Source organism: Ranitomeya variabilis, chromosome 6 (assembly GCF_051348905.1).
Source record: "Ranitomeya variabilis isolate aRanVar5 chromosome 6, aRanVar5.hap1, whole genome shotgun sequence".
NCBI lineage: Eukaryota > Metazoa > Chordata > Amphibia > Anura > Dendrobatidae > Ranitomeya > Ranitomeya variabilis.
Window position 1 is genome coordinate 49230027 of NC_135237.1, and position 20790 is coordinate 49250816.

The following is a 20790-nucleotide window of genomic DNA, read 5'->3' on the forward strand; positions in this document are numbered from 1 at the left end:
TCATTTGCGCCATGACTAGAGATGAGCGGATCAGGCAAAATTCACAAGACAGTCTTCACACCAGGAAATTTTCTTTGGAATCCTTATCAGGTGTGAAGCCTCTCAGACTTTTTTTCCTTTTTTTTTTTCCTTTTTTTCCAATAGTGGTGAAAAAAAACAACAATTCCATTATAATTTTATAGTTTAGGTTCTAACAGATGTGGCAATACCATTTAAAATTATGTTTAGATATTTTATTTTATGGTAGTAAAAGATTTTGTAAGGTAAAAAGTTTTTTCGTCTTCATTTAATTTAACATTTTCTTTTTATAATCCTTATTGATCTTTTTAATATCAAAATATCAATTTTTTTTTTGCCACACTCTAGTAGTCGGACCTTGCAATCATTTGGTAGACTTCACACCAGGAATTTTTTTCTTTTGGATCAGGCTTTACATTGGGCTAATAAACTATGTATGAATGGTCAGCTGATAGGTCAATAAATTTGATAATGTCATTAACAAATATGGGGGTGCAAATTGTTGAAAGCTTGTCCAAGTGCTCTTAAGTAACTTATTAATGTGGTGATGAAATCCCTCATTAATATGACGACCTATCCTAGTGATAGTTCATGAGCACCTAGGTTCCAAATAACCCTACTAAGATGGTGCTATTCTGGGCAGCTTGAACAAACTAATACAATAAAAATAATAAAAACTCCTTGAGAAAACCACCCAAAATTGGTTGTCTCTTGGAGAAGTTTAACTGAATGTGATTTTAAGGGAACCTATCAAAATGAAAATACAGTCTAATCTACAGACACCATCCGATAGAGCAGGGGGAGCGGAGTAGATTAATATATAATTTAGTGAGAAAAGATTCTCTAAAACCTGTAATTTATTAATTTAATCCTCTGCTCTTTCTGGGATGTTTTGTCCAGTGGGCGGTCCTCTCAATGACTGACAGCTTTATTTGTATACATTGATAGCTGTCAGTCACTGATAGGACCGCCCACTGGACTGAAAATCAAAGAAAGAGAAGTTTAATATAAAGCTGTAATATAAAGCTGGATATAAAGCTGTAATATTGCTTTCAATGTGGAGTTCAGGGTATTTATACGGGATGCATTATTTTGTTGACACATAAGTTTTGCAAAAATCTAATAATGTCGTTCAAAAGAGAAAAATCACCCAAAGTTCCATCCATTAGGTGTCTTCCTGTTACCTTGTAGCTATCTACTGCCTGTTGTCAAGTGTAATCCTTTTCTGGTAGCCGAGATGCTGAGACAGATTACACGTAGTAGGGGAAGAGTTTTGTCTTTCTCTACCTGAGAGTCTGTCAAGCGACATACAGGCAATACCTAGAGGTGAGATTGTAGTTCAGGCAAGCCACTGTTTTTTTCCGTTGTGGAGACTGTCAGATGTGTAAGTGGATGAAACCTGGCAAGACCTTTGTTAGCTCTTCTACAGGGAAGGTTTTTTATCAGAGGGATTTCTCCAATTGTAAATCTACGGGGGTGGTATACATGGCCACATGTTCTTGTCCAAAAGATTATATTGGTAAAACAAAGAGGGAGCTGCGTAGAAGGGTAGGTGAGCACATGGGAGATCTGAGGAACAACAGGGATACTACCCTGGCAAAGCATATGAGAGATCAACATCCTGGAGATAGGTTTACCATTAGATTTGTGGTCATAGAGGTGGTGAAACCCAGCCCAAGAGGGGGCAATTTTGATAGAAAAATTCTACAGAGGGAATGTGAGTGGACATTCCGTATGGATGCTATGACCCCTAAGGGGCTGAATGAACAGCTGTCTTTTGCCTGCTTCCTTTAGATTGGTGTGAGGGATATGAGTTTTTCTCTAGTCGCGTTTAATTTCCCATCTTTTCTGATTGAAAGGAATGGGGTTTTGCATTTCCATGAAATAAAAACTGTGGGCCATGCCTGCACCTCAAAAGGCAACCCTGGGATAGGGTGCTGCATAGATTAGTATGCTATGGATATCTTCGAATAGAAATCCTCTGATATGTGTTTCCCTTGGGTTAAAAAGTGATGCGAAGGTGGTGACCCGGTATGATTTTTTTTTTTTTTTTTAAAGGGATGGCTTATGTTGATATAGCCTAGCCATTGGGTCGAGTTAAAATTCCCAGCGGATATCTGTGCTGCTGGGAGAAAAATTAGAGGTTAAGACTAGCCTGTTGGAATAATGAGTTTACCCATATTTGTGAAAACTGGAATATTTTGCTTACGAATGCAAGCGTAAAACAGTATGCTGTAGTGAAGATTTTATTCTGCAACATCGATTTGGTGATTGTGAGCTGGAGCGTAATATGTGGTCTAGTAGGACGTAAGCGCAACGGGCTGAGTGATGCTTATCCAGCCGGTAATGGATAGCTGGAGCGCATGATGCGTGCCACCTGGACGCAGGCACGATGAGCCTGGTTACTCACGTGATATATAAGAAGGAGTATGTGCGATAGTAGACATGCGCAAGAGCTGCCTATGATATCGTGCGATCTTGCATGTAATTAGGGGCGGCAGTAGACATGCGCGAGAACTGTTTTTGACATCGCGCGATCTTTCATGCGTGCCACGGCGATTTTGCGTGTCACGGCGATTTTGCGCAGCACATCTCCCAGGCATGCGTGCCATTGTGATTCTGCGCAATGTGCCTCCTAAAAGATACGGAGGTGACGTAGGCGGACCGGAAATGGGCCGGATATGCAATCCGGGCGGACCTTTTAAAATCAGAGGTAATGGAATTGGTGGTTCATATGCATCTGATACCATCGGGACACATGTTGTTTGATCAGGGCCTCCTGATGAGCCGAAGAGGCGAAACGCGTTGAGACGGTACTGGGGAGAGGTGGACGGCATGCTGAGGCTGGATGAGTATTAATTAGCCATATGTTATCTGAAGGCATACTCACCAGCATATTAATGTATATCACTGTCAGCATGTATGCAGCAGATTGGTAATAGCATTGATTATTTATTTAAGCCTGGGGCTCCAAGGCTGCTTATTGCTAACCGTTACTATATATATATTTCTCCCACATGTTCCTTATTGTTTTTATGGCACGGTGTGGGGCTCAGTAATCCTTAAGTGCAGGATTTATCTATGTCTAGCAGTGAGGGGTTCCTTTAGTGGTGCTATCGGGTAGTGGGACCCTGGGCGGACAGTAGGGTTCAATAGGGACCGCAGGACCAGCCGCCGTGGAGTGGGGGCGCCACAACGTTTCCCCTAGGGCGCCAACCCCCGCAGGTAGGCAGGTACCAGCCCAGGTACCAGTGTAGGATTACAAGGTCCTCATACCAGTTTGTTCACGGCGTGTTTTTTGTGTCTTTGTTTGGGAGTACCACAGGTTGGTGGTATTTTAAATATTTTTCTAATAAAATAGTTTTTACGGGGCATTATATGATTTATGAATAAAAAAATACCCTTGTGCAAAATTTGAGTTTGTTGACTAGTAAGCCACTGGACAAAGCAAGAACAAATTGAGAAAATAGACGCTCTTGCACCTATAGTGCTGGCAGAATTCTGACAAAGAAGACTTGGTCACTCAAAAACAGTGTATTGCAGGTTACAGAACATTGAATCGAGACAGTTCCTGGACATATCAGACTGCTATGGACACCATCTTTGGGAGGATGAGGGCAGTAAAATCATACTTTTGTACACGTTTTGTGAGAAAAGGCAGGTATAATTTAATAAAAAAATGTCAATCTGTGCATCGTGATTAATCAAAACCACATAAATAAAGAATTGATGGGCGGCACGCTCTGCGGTTTTTGGGTTTACTGCCAATATAGTAGTCCAAAAGTAAGAAGAAGAGGTTGCGATAACATCAACAAAGATTTGTCATCAACGAGCGTCACCTAGAAAGAACGACCTCGACCTCTCACTTTGTTATCATCACAGCCACTATCACAGTACAAAAGAACGAACCTTCTGAACAGGAGTCTTCACTGCTGACACTCAGCCGCTCAGCGTTGCCTTGGACGTATTTGTTATATAGCTTTATCCTCAAAGCCCAGCTCAGGTCTGGTTGTCTCACAGTGTTTTTGAGGCGTCGTCTTGCATTTGCAAACCAGTTTGAAACCTGGATCGGGAAAAAAAATAATTCATTATTAGCATCATTTAAATTTTATAAGCAATTGGTATCAAGTCAATTGAAACCTGGAAATACTAAACACATTGTCGAGCGCAACATCAAAGTTCTAAGAGAAAAAGGACAGAATGATGGACATTTCAACAGGTCAGAAAGGAATCTAGAGCCACCATGAACAATGGATTTAGCGCTCTCCCTTACATCCCTTGCTCTTGGATTAGGGAAAAAACAACGGATGTCTATGTGTTATGACCCCAATGGCGAGGGTCTCAGAGGAACGTGGAAGTCTGCAGAATACAAAAATCCAGCTCCTAGGGCAGTGGTAACTGGGTTGACCATATATCTACTCCTAACGCCAACACTAGAAGTAGCCGGGGATCATTCCTACGTTGATTCTAGATGACACGCGCCAGCCGGAGAATCTAGCTACCCCTAGTAGAGGAAAACAAAGACCTTTCTTGCCTCCAGAGAAGGGGACCCCAAAGCTGGATAGAAGCCCCCCACAAATAATGACGGTGAGGTAAGAGGAAATGACAAACACAGAAATGAACCAGGTTTAGCACAGAGAGGCCCGCTTACTAATAGCAGAATAAAGAAAGGTAACTTATATGGTCAACAAAAACCCTATCAAATTCCACACTGGAAATTCAAGAACCCCCGAACCGTCTAACGGTCCGGGGGGAGAACACCAGCCCCCTAGAGCTTCCAGCAAAGGTCAGGATATAGATTTGGAACAAGCTGGACAAAAATACAAAACCAAAACAAATAGCAAAAAGCAAAAGGCAGACTTAGCTGATATAACTGGAACCAGGATCAGTAGACAAGAGCACAGCAGACTAGCTCTGATAACTACGTTGCCAGGCATAGAACTGAAGGTCCAGGGAGCTTATATAGCAACACCCCTAACTAACGACCCAGGTGCGGATAAAAGGAATGACAGAAAAACCAGAGTCAAAAAACTAGTAACCACTAGAGGGAGCAAAAAGCAAATTCACAACAGTACCCCCCCCTTAGTGAGGGGTCACCGAACCCTCACCACGACCACCAGGACGATCAGGATGAGCGGCATGAAAGGCACGAACTAAATCGGCCGCATGAACATCAGAGGCGACCACCCAGGAATTATCCTCCTGACCATAGCCCTTCCACTTGACCAGGTACTGAAGCCTCCGCCTGGAGAGGCGAGAATCCAAGATCTTCTCCACCACGTACTCCAACTCGCCCTCAACCAACACCGGAGCAGGAGGCTCAGCAGAAGGAACTACAGGCACAATGTACCGCCGCAACAAGGACCTATGAAATACATTGTGAATAGCAAACGACACAGGAAGATCCAGACGAAAAGATACAGGATTAAGGATTTCCAATATCTTGTAAGGCCCAATAAAACGAGGTTTAAATTTGGGAGAGGAGACCTTCATAGGAACAAAGCGGGAAGAAAGCCATACCAAATCCCCAACGCGTAGTCGGGGACCCACACCGCGGCGGCGGTTGGCAAAGCGCTGAGCCTTCTCCTGTGACAACTTCAAGTTGTCCACCACATGATTCCAGATCTGCTGCAACCTATCCACCACAGAATCCACCCCAGGACAGTCAGAAGGCTCCACATGACCCGAAGAAAAGCGAGGATGGAAACCAGAGTTGCAGAAAAAAGGCGAAACCAAGGTGGCGGAACTAGCCCGATTATTAAGGGCAAACTCAGCCAACGGCAAGAATGTCACCCAATCGTCCTGATCAGCAGAGACAAAACACCTCAAATAAGCCTCCAAAGTCTGATTGGTTCGCTCCGTCTGTCCATTAGTCTGAGGATGGAAAGCAGACGAAAACGACAAATCAATGCCCATCCTACTACAAAAGGATCGCCAGAACCTGGAAACGAACTGGGATCCTCTGTCTGACACAATATTCTCAGGGATGCCGTGCAAACGAACCACGTTCTGGAAAAACACAGGAACCAGATCGGAAGAGGAAGGCAGCTTAGGCAAAGGAACCAAATGGACCATCTTGGAGAAGCGATCACATATCACCCAGATAACGGACATGCCCTGAGATAGCGGAAGATCAGAAATGAAATCCATGGAGATATGTGTCCAAGGTCTCTTCGGGACAGGCAAGGGCAAGAGCAAACCGCTGGCACGAGAACAGCAAGGCTTAGCTCGAGCACAAGTCCCACAGGACTGCACAAATGACCGCACATCCCTTGACAAGGAAGGCCACCAAAAGGACCTGGCCACCAGATCTCTGGTGCCAAAAATTCCCGGGTGACCTGCCAACACCGAGGAATGAACCTCGGAAATGACTCTGCTGGTCCACTTATCCGGGACAAACAGTCTGTCAGGTGGACAAGACTCAGGCCTATCAGCCTGAAATCTCTGCAACACACGTCGCAGATCCGGAGAAATAGCTGACAAGATAACTCCATCTTTAAGAATACCAACAGGATCAGCGACTCCAGGAGCATCAGGCACAAAGCTCCTAGAAAGAGCATCGGCCTTCACATTCTTTGAACCTGGTAAATACGAGACAACAAAATCAAAGCGGGAGAAAAACAATGACCAGCGGGCCTGTCTCGGATTAAGGCGTTTAGCAGACTCGAGATACATCAGATTTTTGTGATCAGTCAAGACCACCACACGATGCTTAGCACCCTCGAGCCAATGACGCCACTCCTCAAATGCCCATTTCATGGCCAACAACTCCCGATTGCCCACATCATAATTTCGCTCGGCAGGCGAAAACTTCCTAGAGAAAAAAGCACAAGGTTTCATAACAGAGCAACCAGGGCCTCTCTGCGACAAAACGGCCCCTGCCCCAATCTCCGAAGCATCCACCTCAACCTGAAAGGGAAGTGAGACGTCAGGCTGGCACAAAACAGGCGCCGAAGTAAACCGGCGTTTCAACTCCTGGAAAGCCTCCACGGCAGCAGGAGCCCAGTTAGCTACATCGGAGCCCTTCTTGGTCATATCCGTCAAAGGTTTCACAATGCTAGAAAAATTAGCGATAAAACGACGGTAGAAGTTAGCGAAGCCCAAGAACTTCTGAAGACTCTTAACTGACGAGGGCTGAGTCCAATCAAGAATAGCTCGGACCTTGACTGGGTCCATCTCCACAGCAGAAGGGGAAAAAATGAACCCCAAAAAGGGAACCTTCTGTACACCAAAGAGACACTTTGAGCCCTTGACAAACAAAGAATTTTCACGCAAAATTTTAAAGACCAACCTGACCTGCTCCACATGCGAATCCCAATTATCAGAAAAAACCAAAATATCATCCAGATAAACAATCAAAAATTTATCCAGATACTTCCGGAAAATGTCATGCATAAAGGACTGAAAAACTGAAGGCGCATTGGAGAGCCCAAAAGGCATCACCAAGTACTCAAAATGACCTTCGGGCGTATTGAATGCGGTTTTCCATTCATCACCTTGCTTAATGCGCACAAGGTTGTACGCACCACGAAGGTCTATCTTGGTAAACCACTTGGCACCCTTAATCCGGGCAAACAAGTCAGACAACAGCGGTAAAGGATACTGAAATTTGACAGTGATCTTATTTAAAAGCCGATAATCAATACAAGGTCTCAAAGATCCGTCCTTTTTTGCCACAAAAAAGAATCCCGCACCAAGAGGGGAAGAAGACGGACGAATATGTCCTTTCTCCAGAGACTCCTTGATATATGAACGCATAGCGGTATGTTCAGGTACCGACAGATTAAACAGTCTTCCCTTAGGAAATTTACTGCCTGGGATCAAATCTATAGCACAGTCACAGTCCCTATGAGGAGGCAGTGCACTGGACTCAGACTCACTGAAGACATCCTGATAATCAGACAAATACTCCGGAACTTCCGAAGGCGTAGAAGAAGCAATAGACACAGGCAGGGAATCCCCATGAATACCACGACAGCCCCAACTTGAGACTGACATAGCCTTCCAGTCCAGGACTGGATTATGGGTCTGTAACCATGGCAGCCCTAAAACAACCAAATCATGCATTTTATGTAAAACCAGGAAACGTATCACCTCGCGGTGTTCAGGAGTCATGCACATGGTAACCTGTGTCCAATACTGCGGTTTATTTGCTGCCAATGGTGTAGCATCAATACCCCTAAGAGGAATAGGATTTTCTAATGGTTCAAGAGTAAAACCACAGCGCTTAGCAAATGAGAGATCCATGAGACTCAGGGCAGCACCTGAATCTACAAACGCCATGACAGGATAAGATGACAGTGAGCAAATCAAAGTTACAGACAGAATAAATTTAGGTTGCAAATTACCAACGGTGACAGGACTAACAACCTTAGCTATACGTTTAGAGCATGCTGAGATAACATGTGTAGAATCACCACAGTAGTAGCACAAGCCATTCCGGCGTCTATGAATTTTCCGCTCATTTCTAGTCAGGATTCTATCACATTGCATTAAATCAGGTGTCTGTTCAGACAACACCATGAGGGAATTTGCGGTTTTTCTATCACATTGCACCGAATTAGGTGTCTGTTCAGACAACACCATGAGGGAATTTGCGGTTTTGCGCTCCCGCAACCGCCGGTCAATTTGAATAGCCAGTGCCATAGTATCATTCAGACCTGTGGGAATGGGAAAACCCACCATAACATTCTTAATGGCTTCAGAAAGGCCATTTCTAAAATTAGCGGCCAGTGCACACTCGTTCCAATGTGTCAGCACGGACCATTTCCGAAATTTTTGGCAATACACTTCAGCCTCGTCCTGCCCCTGAGACATAGCCAGCAAGGCCTTTTCTGCCTGAATCTCAAGATTGGGTTCCTCATAAAGTAAACCGAGCGCCAGAAAAAACGCATCAAGATCAGCCAATGCCGGATCTCCTGGCGCCAGCGAAAAAGCCCAATCCTGAGGGTCGCCCCGTAAGAACGAAATAACAATTTTTACTTGCTGAGCAGAATCTCCAGATGAACAGGGTCTCAGGGACAAAAACAATTTACAATTATTCACGAAATTCCTAAACTTAAACCTGTCTCCGGAAAACAGTTCAGGAATCGGTATTTTAGGTTCTGACCTAGGATTTCTGATAACATAGTCTTGTATGCCCTGCACACGAGTAGCCAGCTGGTCCACACTTGTAATCAAGGTCTGGACATTCATGTCTGCAGCAAGCATAGCCACTCTGAGGTAAATAGTCCATGAGCCGGGCCAGATATCGGTACCACCCGGAGTGACTAATTTTCTTTGGTATTTTTAGGTAGATGCATGTCTGTAGTTTATTTTTTGATATGATAGCCCTTACATATACGTAGCTTATTAACCCCTTCAGCCCTAGGCCTATTTGTACCCAAGTGCCTAAGCCAATCTGACCTGTGCCACTTCATGGGCTAATAACTTTGGAACGCTTTCACCTATCCAAGCCATTCTGAGATTGTTTTCTCGTGACATATTGTACTTCACGTCAGTGCTAAATGGGAGTCAATATATTTTACCTTTCTATATAAAAAAATGCTAAATATTCGGAAATTTTGGAAAAATCGGCAATTTTTTAACTTTGAAATTCTCTGCTTTTTACAAAAATACTGATACCCCCCATAATAGTTATTAATTTACACTCCCCACATGTTTACTTCATATTGGCATCATTTTGAAAATGAAACCTTATTGTTTTACGACGTAATAGGGCTTATAGTTTTATGCGCAATTTTTCACATTTACAGCAAAACCCACTTTTCAAAGGACCAAGTCACTTCTGAAGTCACTTTAAGGGGCTTACATAACAGAAACCACCCATAAATTACCCCATTTTGCAAACTACACCCCTCAAGCTGTTCAAAACTCATTTTTAAAAACTGTTAACCCTTTAGGTGTTCCACAGGAATTTTAGCAGAATGAAGGCGAAATTTCAAAATTTCATTTTTTTTCCAGATATTACATTGTAATCCAATTTTACCTGCAACCTAGCAAGGGTTAACGGCAAACCCAAACTTGGTTACCCTAATTCTGCAGTTTATAGAAACACCCCACATGTACTCGTAAACTAAAGTATGGGCACACAGCACAGCTCAACACGGAAGGAGCGCTATGTGGTTTTTGGGTGTCTTCCACACAATCTGTAATCTCCTCTCTATCATAGGGAACAGATTTCAGGATGCAGGCCTTAGAGATCTGTGTGTTGAATCCGGTGTAATCGCTGAAGGATCAGTGTCTGGAGTGATGGACGGCCGGAGGTACAACAGAGCAGTGAGACTACACAAGCTGGTCTATGAAGCACTTATGAGGCTTGCATGGAAAAACTTCCTTCCATGGCTAGAAGAAAACCATGCAAGGGACCTTCACCATCTGGATGAAACACTGAAGAACATCACAAACTTTCGCATCAGTGTGTCGCAGGGATCCTTCGAAAAGCTCTTGGATAATGAATCTTGCACACTTACCCTGAAGCTCTTTCAAGTTTATCTTGAGACCCTCAGAAATGAACAACTCTCAGCATTCTGGATGTCATACTTGGACATGGTCGAGACCATGCTGGCCCTGGTTCGAGCTTCAAGAGAAGGCAACTGGATGCTTCACCTAGGAGCAATCCGACAGATGATACCATGGTGTTTTGCCTATGACAAGGTCAACTATGCCCGATACCTAACCTATTACTATGCCACAATGTCTCGGCTGCCCATAGAACACCCAGAGGTCCATGAATACTTCATGCAAGGTGGCTTTTCGGTCCAGATCGGTAGCAAGAATCCTTTTGGACGAATTCCTGTGGACCAGACCATTGAAGAGACAATCAACAAAGACACCCAGACACCAGGGGGCACAAAAGGCTTCAGCCTCAAAGTTGGAGCTGTTTCCAGGTTCTACCTGACATCAGAGTACCGCAGTATGTACTTGAGGCAGCTGAGGGCCCTGGTAGGCCAACAATATACTGACTTCAGCCATTCAGACCTACAGGTGTCTAGGATTAGAAGAGATGAAGCCGATGTCCAATCTTTCGTTCAACTGCTGGAGACAGGTTGGGTGAACCCCTTCAACAAAGAGCATAATGGTGAACTTATCAGTTTGTCAACAGCGACTGTAGCACCACCAGATGTAGCCAAAGACCTTCAAGGGGCATACAGTATAGGAGAGGATGCATATCAAACATTCAAGGATGAGCGTTTGGGTACCGATAAGCCAACTACATTGTTTCATGACAAGATGACGAAGAACAAACTTAAAACGTTCTCTAACATCCAAATGAAGACACGCAGACAAGGTCTTGGCAAGGAGGTAATTTTGAAGGCTGACAGAAACCTATTTGGCCAGATGATACTTGTAGCTGAGAACAGAAAGCTACAAATGAGTGATGTCTTGACTCATCCCCTGGGTCCATTGCCATGGGCACTTGCCAATGGTGATGGGTCTATCCGCAAGACCAACAAGGCTGCCCTCGCAAGGGAGTTGGAGAGGAATGCTCGTCCTGCAGAAGTGATCCCCGAGCCCTCTGCAACCATCATTGATGGGATGAGCCTGGTTCAGAAACTGAAGGGAAACAATGCAACATTTGGCCAGCTAGCAGGCACAGCAATGAGTCGCGCTATCCATGAGGGTGCTAAGAGCAAGCGCATTGATATTGTCTTTGACGTCTACAAGGAGACATCCATCAAAGATACAGAAAGAGTCAACAGATATGAAGGCACAGGGATCCATTTCAAGAACATTCAACATGGGCACAACATCCAGCAGTGGAAAAAGCTTCTAAGTAGTTCCTCCAACAAGGCAAGTCTCATAAAGTTTCTGGTAGAAGAATGGAAGGCGAAACACCACAGGGAGAAGCTTGAGGAGAAGGAGCTGTATGTCACATGTGAGCAGCTCTGCTTTAAGATCACCAAAGAACAGTGGGAAGAGGCTGCTGACCTTAAGTCAAATCAAGAAGAAGCAGACACACGCCTCCTTCTCCATGCTCTTCATGCAGCAGAATCTGGTTACAAGTCGGTCATCATCACTTCGGAGGATACTGATGTCATGGTCCTGTGTCTGGGCATGTGCCACAAAATCCCATCCCACCTGTTCCAGAAATGCGGTACACAGAACCGGACAAGATTCCTGGATATCACCACTCTGAGCCGAACATTGGGAGGCAGCGTATGTGATTCATTGATTGGTATGCATGCATTTACAGGCTGTGACACCGTCAGTGCATTCGCTGGCCGTGGGAAGATGACGACACTCAAGCAGTTGAAGATGAACAAGACATACCAGGATGCCTTTCAGGAAGTTGGTCGTTCATGGGAAGTGTCTACCGAACTTTTTGAGAAGTTACAGGAAATCACCTGCCACATGTACCTGCCAACTACCCAAACAACTGAGGTAAACAGGCTCCGTTATCAGCTGTTCTGTGCCAGACGTGGAGTGGTAGAGTCAAGTCAACTCCCTCCTTGCCAGGACTGCCTTTTCATGCATGCACTGCGTGCAAACTACCAGGCTGCGATCTGGAGGAGAAGTCTGCAGAGCCAGCCATGGGTTGCAAACCCAACAGACTGCGGTTGGATGATAGATAACGACGGAAAGCTTGTTGTCAAGTGGATGCAAGGGGCACCAGCACCAGAAGCTATTATACAGCTACTGTCCTGCAAGTGTGTGCGGTCATGTGAACTTCCTCAGTGTACTTGCCTCAGCAATGGCCTGAAGTGCACAGACATGTGCAGATTACAGACATGCCAGAACAAGGGTACTGAAGACGAGCCAGTAGAACAACAGTCAGATTCAGAGTCCGATGTTGAAGATATTATGGAGTAACATATATATATATATATATATATATATATATATATATATATATATATATATATATGCACATGACATGTTCAGTGTGTATTTACATAACTTGGATTAAATTTTGTTACAAATACTACATCTAGTCACTCCGGGTGGTACCGATATCGTCATATTTGGTTCTTGGCTCATGCTAAAATTCCTGTGGAACACCTAAAGGGTTAACAGTTTTTAAAAATGAGTTTTGAACAGCTTGAGGGGTGTAGTTTGCAAAATGGGGTAATTTATGGGTGGTTTCTGTTATGTAAGCCCCTTAAAGTGACTTCAGAAGTGACTTGGTCCTTTGAAAAGTGGGTTTTGCTGTAAATGTGAAAAATTGCGCATAAAACTATAAGCCCTATTACGTCGTAAAACAATAAGGTTTCATTTTCAAAATGATGCCAATATGAAGTAAACATGTGGGGAGTGTAAATTAATAACTATTATGGGGGGTATCAGTATTTTTGTAAAAAGCAGAGAATTTCAAAGTTAAAAAATTGCCGATTTTTCCAAAATTTCCGAATATTTAGCATTTTTTTATATAGAAAGGTAAAATATATTGACTCCCATTTAGCACTGACGTGAAGTACAATATGTCACGAGAAAACAATCTCAGAATGGCTTGGATAGGTGAAAGCGTTCCAAAGTTATTAGCCCATGAAGTGGCACAGGTCAGATTGGCTTAGGCACTTGGGTACAAATAGGCCTAGGGCTGAAGGGGTTAATAAGCTACGTATATGTAAGGGCTATCATATCAAAAAATAAACTACAGACATGCATCTACCTAAAAATACCAAAGAGAATTAGTCACTCCGCTTGGTACCGATATCGTCAAATTTGGTTCTTGGCTCATGGACTAAAAGGGGAAGAAGAAAAAAAAAAAAACTCAGAATCTTCTTTCTTATAATCCCTCTTCTGCAATGCATTAAACATTTAATACTGGCCTGGCAAACTGTTATGACCCCAATGGCGAGGGTCTCAGAGGAACGTGGAAGTCTGCAGAATACAAAAATCCAGCTCCTAGGGCAGTGGTAACTGGGTTGACCATATATCTACTCCTAACGCCAACACTAGAAGTAGCCGGGGATCATTCCTACGTTGATTCTAGATGACACGCGCCAGCCGGAGAATCTAGCTACCCCTAGTAGAGGAAAACAAAGACCTTTCTTGCCTCCAGAGAAGGGGACCCCAAAGCTGGATAGAAGCCCCCCACAAATAATGACGGTGAGGTAAGAGGAAATGACAAACACAGAAATGAACCAGGTTTAGCACAGAGAGGCCCGCTTACTAATAGCAGAATAAAGAAAGGTAACTTATATGGTCAACAAAAACCCTATCAAATTCCACACTGGAAATTCAAGAACCCCCGAACCGTCTAACGGTCCGGGGGGAGAACACCAGCCCCCTAGAGCTTCCAGCAAAGGTCAGGATATAGATTTGGAACAAGCTGGACAAAAATACAAAACCAAAACAAATAGCAAAAAGCAAAAGGCAGACTTAGCTGATATAACTGGAACCAGGATCAGTAGACAAGAGCACAGCAGACTAGCTCTGATAACTACGTTGCCAGGCATAGAACTGAAGGTCCAGGGAGCTTATATAGCAACACCCCTAACTAACGACCCAGGTGCGGATAAAAGGAATGACAGAAAAACCAGAGTCAAAAAACTAGTAACCACTAGAGGGAGCAAAAAGCAAATTCACAACATCTATGGGAGAAAGAACGCCCCACTTAAAGGGACTCTCACCAGGTTTTTGTTACTCTATCTGAGAGCAGAATAATGTTGAAGCAGAGACCCTTATTCCAGTGATGTGTCACTTACTGAGCTGTTTGCTGTCATTTTGATAAAATCACTATTTTATCTGCTACAGATCTAGCAGTTCACTTAATGCTGAGCTCTGTATAACTCCGCCCACAACACTGAATTGCCGGTAGGAGTGGTCTGAGCTGGCGCCAGGTAGAACAGGCAGGTAGTTGCCTCCGCTAGCAACTGCCTGCCTGTTAGTTTTTAGGCTCATAGTTATATATACAGTACAGACCAAAAGTTTGGACACACCTTCTCATTTAAAGATTTTTCTGTATTTTCATGACTATGAAAATTGTACATTCACACTGAAGGCATCAAAACTATGAATTAACACATGTGGAATTATATACATAACAAAAGAGTGTGAAACAACTGAAATTATGTCTTATATTCTAGGTTCTTCAAAGTAGCCACCTTTTGCTTTGATGACTGCTTTGCACACTCTTGGCATTCTCTTCATGAACTTCAAGAGATAGTCACCGGGAATGGTCTTCCAACATTCTTGAAGGAGTTCCCAGAGATGCTTAGCACTTGTTGGCCCTTTTGCCTTCACTCTGCGATCCAGCTCACCCCAAACCATCTCGATTGGGTTCAGGTCTGGTCACTGTGGAGGCCAGGTCATCTGGCGTAGCACCCCATCACTCTCCTTCTTGGTCAAATAGCCCTTACACAGCCTGGAGGTGTGTTTTGGGTCATTGTCCTGTTGAAAAATAAATGATGGTCCAACTAAACGCAAACCGAATGGAATAGCATGCCACTGCAAGATGCTGTGGTAGCCATGCTGGTTCAGTATGCCTTCAATTTTGAATAAATCCCCAACAGTGTCACCAGCAAAGCACCCCCACACCATCACACCTCCTCCTCCATGCTTCATGGTGGGAACCAGGCATGTAGAGTCCATCCGTTCACCTTTTCTGCATCGCACAAAGACACGGTGTTTGGAACCAAAGATCTCAAATTTGGACTCATCAGACCAAAGCACAGATTTCCACTGGTCTAATGTCCATTCCTTGTGTTCTTTAGCCCAAACAAGTCTCTTCTGCTTGTTGCTTGTCCTTAGCAGTGGTTTCCTAGCAGCTATTTTACCATGAAGGCCTGCTGCACAAAGTCTCCTCTTAACAGTTGTTGTAGAGATGTGTCTGCTGCTAGAACTCTGTGTGGCATTGACCTGGTCTCTAATCTGAGCTGCTGTTAACCTGCGATTTCTGAGGCTGGTGACTCGGATAAACTTATCCTCAGAAGCAGAGGTGACTCTTGGTCTTCCTTTCCTGGGGCGGTCCTCATGTGAGCCAGTTTCTTTGTAGCGCTTGATGGTTTTTGCAACTGCACTTGGGGACACTTTCAAAGTTTTCCCAATTTTTCGGACTGACTGACCTTAATTTCTTAACGTAATGATGGCCACTCGTTTTTCTTTACTTAGCTGCTTTTTTCTTGTCATAATAATAATACAGATTCTAACAGTCTATTCAGTAGGACTATCAGCTGTGTATCCACCAGACCTCTGCACAACACAACTGATGGTCCCAACACCATTTATAAGGCAAGAAATCCCACTTATTAAACCTGACAGGGCACACCTGTGAAGTGAAAACCATTCCCGGTGACTACCTCTTGAAGCTCATCAAAAGAATGCCAAGAGTGTGCAAAGCAGTCATCAAAGCAAAAGGTGGCTACTTTGAAGAACCAAGAACGTAAGACATAATTTCAGTTGTTTCACACTTTTTTGTTAAGTATATAATTCCACATGTGATAATTCATCGTTTTGATGCCTTCAGTGTGAATGTACACTTTTCATAGTCATGAAAATACAGAAAAATCTTTAAATGAGGTGTGTCCAAACTTTTGGTCTGTACTGTATATATACCGGTATCTACTATATAATTGTCTAAGGGTCACTTCCGTCTTTCTTTCTGTCTGTCTTTCTTTCTGTCACGGAAATCCCAAGTCGCTGATTGGTCGCGGCAAAACGGCCACGACCAATCAGAGACGGGCACAGTCCGGCGGCAAAATGGCCGCTCCCTACTCCCCTGCAGTCAGCGCCCGCACCATACTCCCCTCCAGTCAGCGCTCACACAGGGTTATGCCGCGGTGTAACGCAGTCCGTTAACGCTGCTATTAACCCTGTGTGACCAACTTTTTACTATTGATGCTGCCTATGGAGCATCAATATTAAAAAGATCTAATGTTAAAAATAATTTAAAAAATAAAAAATCATTATATACTCTCCTTGCGGCGCCTTTCCCGCTCGTCACGAAGCTCCGGTGACCGGTCCATGCATTGCGGTCTCGCGAGATGATGACACAGCGGTCTCGCGAGACCACTACGTCATCATCTCGCGAGACCGCAATGCACTCTTGGGACCGGAGCGTCGCGAGGAGCATCGGTAAACGCTTGGGCTGGATCCGGAGCCGACGGAAGGTGAGTATATAACTATTTTTTATTTTAATTCTTTTTTTAACAGGGATATGGTGCCCACATTGCTAGATACTATGTGCGCTGTGCTATATACTACATCTCTGTTCTGTATACTATGTGGGCTGTGCTATATACTACGTGGCTGGGCAATATACTACATCGGTGTGCTATATACTACGTGGCCTGTGTTATATACTGCATGGGCAGTGTTATATACTACATCTCTGTGCTATATACTATGTGGGTTGTGCTATATACTATGTGGCTGTGGTATATATTACATGGCTGGGCAATATACTACATCGGTGTGCTATATACTATGTGGCCTGTGTTATATACTGCATGGGCTTTGTTATATACTACATCTCTGTGCTATATATTACGTCTCTGTGCTATATACTATGTGGCTGTGCTATATACTACGTGGCTGTGCAATATATTACGTGGCTGTGCAAAATGCTACGTGTCTGTGCTATATGCTACGTGTCTGTGCTATATACTACGTGGCTGGGCAATATACTACCTGGCTGGGCAATATACTACCTGGCTGGGCAATATACTACGTGGCGCCCGGCCACGAACAATTAGCGACAGGCGCAGTCCGGAAGCGAATTGGCGCGGAATTTGAACCACGCTTCGCTTAAGTGGTTGCGGCCGGCCGAATCCTGTGTATAAATTGCATTATTCTGAAAACTTTATAAATAAACTACATACATATTCTAGAATACCCGATGCGTTAGAATCGGGCCACTATCTAATATATATATATATATATATATATATATATATATATATTAGTCTTGGACAAGCCCTTTAATGCAGTGTATTATCTTTTCCACTATGAATACTGTGAAAAAAATGTTTTCTACATGTTTAAAAAAGGGGAAAATAGTAAAAACAATACTATTTTTCCCAATATGGTTGGAAAAAAAACATACAGCGATAAATTATGTTTTAAAACATGTCATTTTTATGACATAAAAAGAGAAAACTAGTCACACAAAAAAAAGCCCTTGTACAGCACAATTGGCATAGGAAGAAAAGGTTTTTTTCTATATTTTATCCAATAAAAAGTGCATAAAAGTTAAGTGATATGTTGTATAAACTACCATTCAACTCATCTTGTAATAAAACAAGCCCTAATACAGTTACATTAGTGAATTTTTTTTTTTTTTTAAAGGTGAAAAAAGATGTTTGGAATAAAGAAGTTTAAGAAGAATGTTTCATGAGTATATATAATTGGAGGCAAAATAAGCCCAAAGGGTGCAGTACAACAGAAATCTAAAAATACGTCCATGCGCATGAGGTCTTAGACCACTGAGATCCTGAACTGAGGAAAGTCATAATTAAATACAAGACCTATGACTTCACTAAGAAAACAATGGCACAATGATTTGGAGTAGGGTAATTTGTGGTGACATGTGCCCTTTAGAAGACCTCAAACATGTTAATACCATACAAGTAAAAGCAACCGGCCTCTTTAAATTGTCTCCAGATTCAGAAAATGTCCCAAATTATCAACCCAAGAGAACCAGTAAATGTCTCATCCTCCCGACACATCTGTATCTGCTACGGTTATCTTGCACCATATTGCTCAAATTATCCCCAGCCTCAATTTCTACTTGTTATACGGCGTCATAAAAGAGTTCAATTGGTAGCAATAAGCACTTTTTTTTTAGAGCTGACTTATATTTAGGTATGTGATAAAAAGAGCAGGCCTGTTGGGATTAACCCTTTACACAATGTGCTGCCATTGGATACATCTTGAAGAGGTATATTCCCATTTTAGATTGTTATGGCGTGTCAGTAGGCTATACCTTAACCCTCTAATCCGAAATCAGGGACCCCCTACTAATTCTGAAAATGTAGGGATTGAGGTCTCTTTATAGCCGTTCCTCCGCATAGTAGTGCTCCAACTATGCAGAGAACTGCAACGCAACTCTTGTCAAGTGAATGCAACGACCCTGATCAGTCAATAAGTTACGGAATATACTAGACAAGAACTTAAAGAAAACCTTTAAAAGTGTTATCCAACTTTTACACAAAGCTGCTTGCCTATTGCAGATTCAGTCTTCCCAGCCTGGTGCAGGGCTACAATTTTGCTTCTGGTGTCCTTCGACAGCTCTTTGGTCTTCACCATAATGTAGTTTCGAGTGTGACTGTTTGAGGTTCTAGACAGGTGTCTTTTATACTGATAACATGTTCAAACAGGTGCCATTACTACAGGTAATGAGTGGAGGACAGAGGAGCCTCTTAAAGAAGAAGTTACAGGTCTGTGAGAGCCAGAAATCTTTCATGTTTTAAGTGAGCAAATACTTATTTTCCACCGTAATTTGCTAAATAAATCTTGCCAAATCAGACAAGGTGATTTTCTGGATTTGTTTTCTCATTTTGACGCTCATAGTTGTGGTCTACCTATGATGTCAATTACAGGCCTCGCTCATCTTTTTAAGTGGGAGAACTTGCACAATTGGTGGCTGACTAAATACTTTTCCCCCCACTGTATGTGCAATTTTTTACCTTGGACAGGGTCGGTCTGTGGAAGAAGATTGCAGCATTCCGGAGTTGGATCGGATACTTGGATCGCACATTATAGCTGAGTGCGGTCCGATTTCCATAGATTGACATAATGCAGAAGATGGAGACTTTTCTATCTTCTCTTCATCCCGGAAAATCTGATCACACTGTGATCTCACTCGGATCAAACTCTGATCACAGTCCGATCAGAGTGTGCATAGCATAAATGAACAGATCCTCTCGGATGAGAACATACGCTCATGTGTCCCTAGACTGATATAGTGATATGATATGAGTCAGGCCAAAAAAACAGCAGTGCAACCATAAATGGTTTTTAGAGATGTCTTAAAGATTTTTCTTACCGTGTGCTGTGGATGCATTAAATCCCTTTAGCCTTACACAGTTCTGTGTCTATATTCATAGTGACAATTTAATAGGCCACTACTAGTGGTTCTGTCATTTTCATTCTACTCTCAAGCTTAGAATAGTCAGAAAGGCAAGTCCCCTAAGAGATATTAGCTGAGAAGAATTCCCTGGAATTCTTCCATCCGTTAATGCACCATGGATGCTGATTTCTTTCCAAGTCCTCCCTGTGATCTATGGCCGGCTTGTGTAGGGTTTAGCATGACACAACAACAACATGGTGGGATTAGTTTAATGTCTGACTAGATGATCCGCTAAAGGCTGTAGTGTTTCAATATCCTTCAAGTAAAAACCTGAAAAGGAATAAAAGTACATACGGTATTTATTCATCAACCGTTCATTCCCAATCCAGTGGCTGCCGGGTTTTATTTCAATGTGCACTGTATTGGGACTCTAGCCAACTCCACTCTCAATACCGTAGTTTTCAGCACTTCAGAAAGCCACAAAGGAATACTTAAAGGTTGATATGAGAAGTATCAAATAGTTTCACACCATGCACATGCTCTTTTGTAGTCTTTTTTAAAGAGAATCTGTCATCACGATTTTGCATATTAAAGTAAAGGCATTGCCATAATGGCGCTGTCATACAGATTCATAAATACATTTAGTGAGGAAATCCACATCCTGGTTGTTCTTTATTCCGCATTTGAAGTTTGGGTGTAATAACTTTTTGGTGTATATTGGCAGCGCTGTGGGTAGGGTCTTCGGGTTTGCCCCGGCCCCTCCGACTGCCTCTGGTGTCTGTATCAGCCTCCTTTTCTAAAGTTCACACTAGTGCTGT

The 20790-nt window shown here is 43.2% G+C and overlaps 1 protein-coding gene across 3 annotated transcripts in view; it reads right to left on the reverse strand.

Annotated features, from left to right (window-relative positions):
• Positions 1 to 20790, reverse strand: part of MKX (mohawk homeobox) — a 139088-nt gene that overhangs the window by 77557 nt on the left and 40741 nt on the right. For all 3 annotated transcript variants that reach the window (XM_077271831.1, XM_077271830.1, XM_077271832.1), the window contains exon 4: positions 3928 to 4081. In XM_077271831.1, the coding sequence (XP_077127946.1) occupies positions 3928 to 4081 (154 nt within the window). The remainder of the gene's footprint in view (positions 1 to 3927; positions 4082 to 20790) is intronic.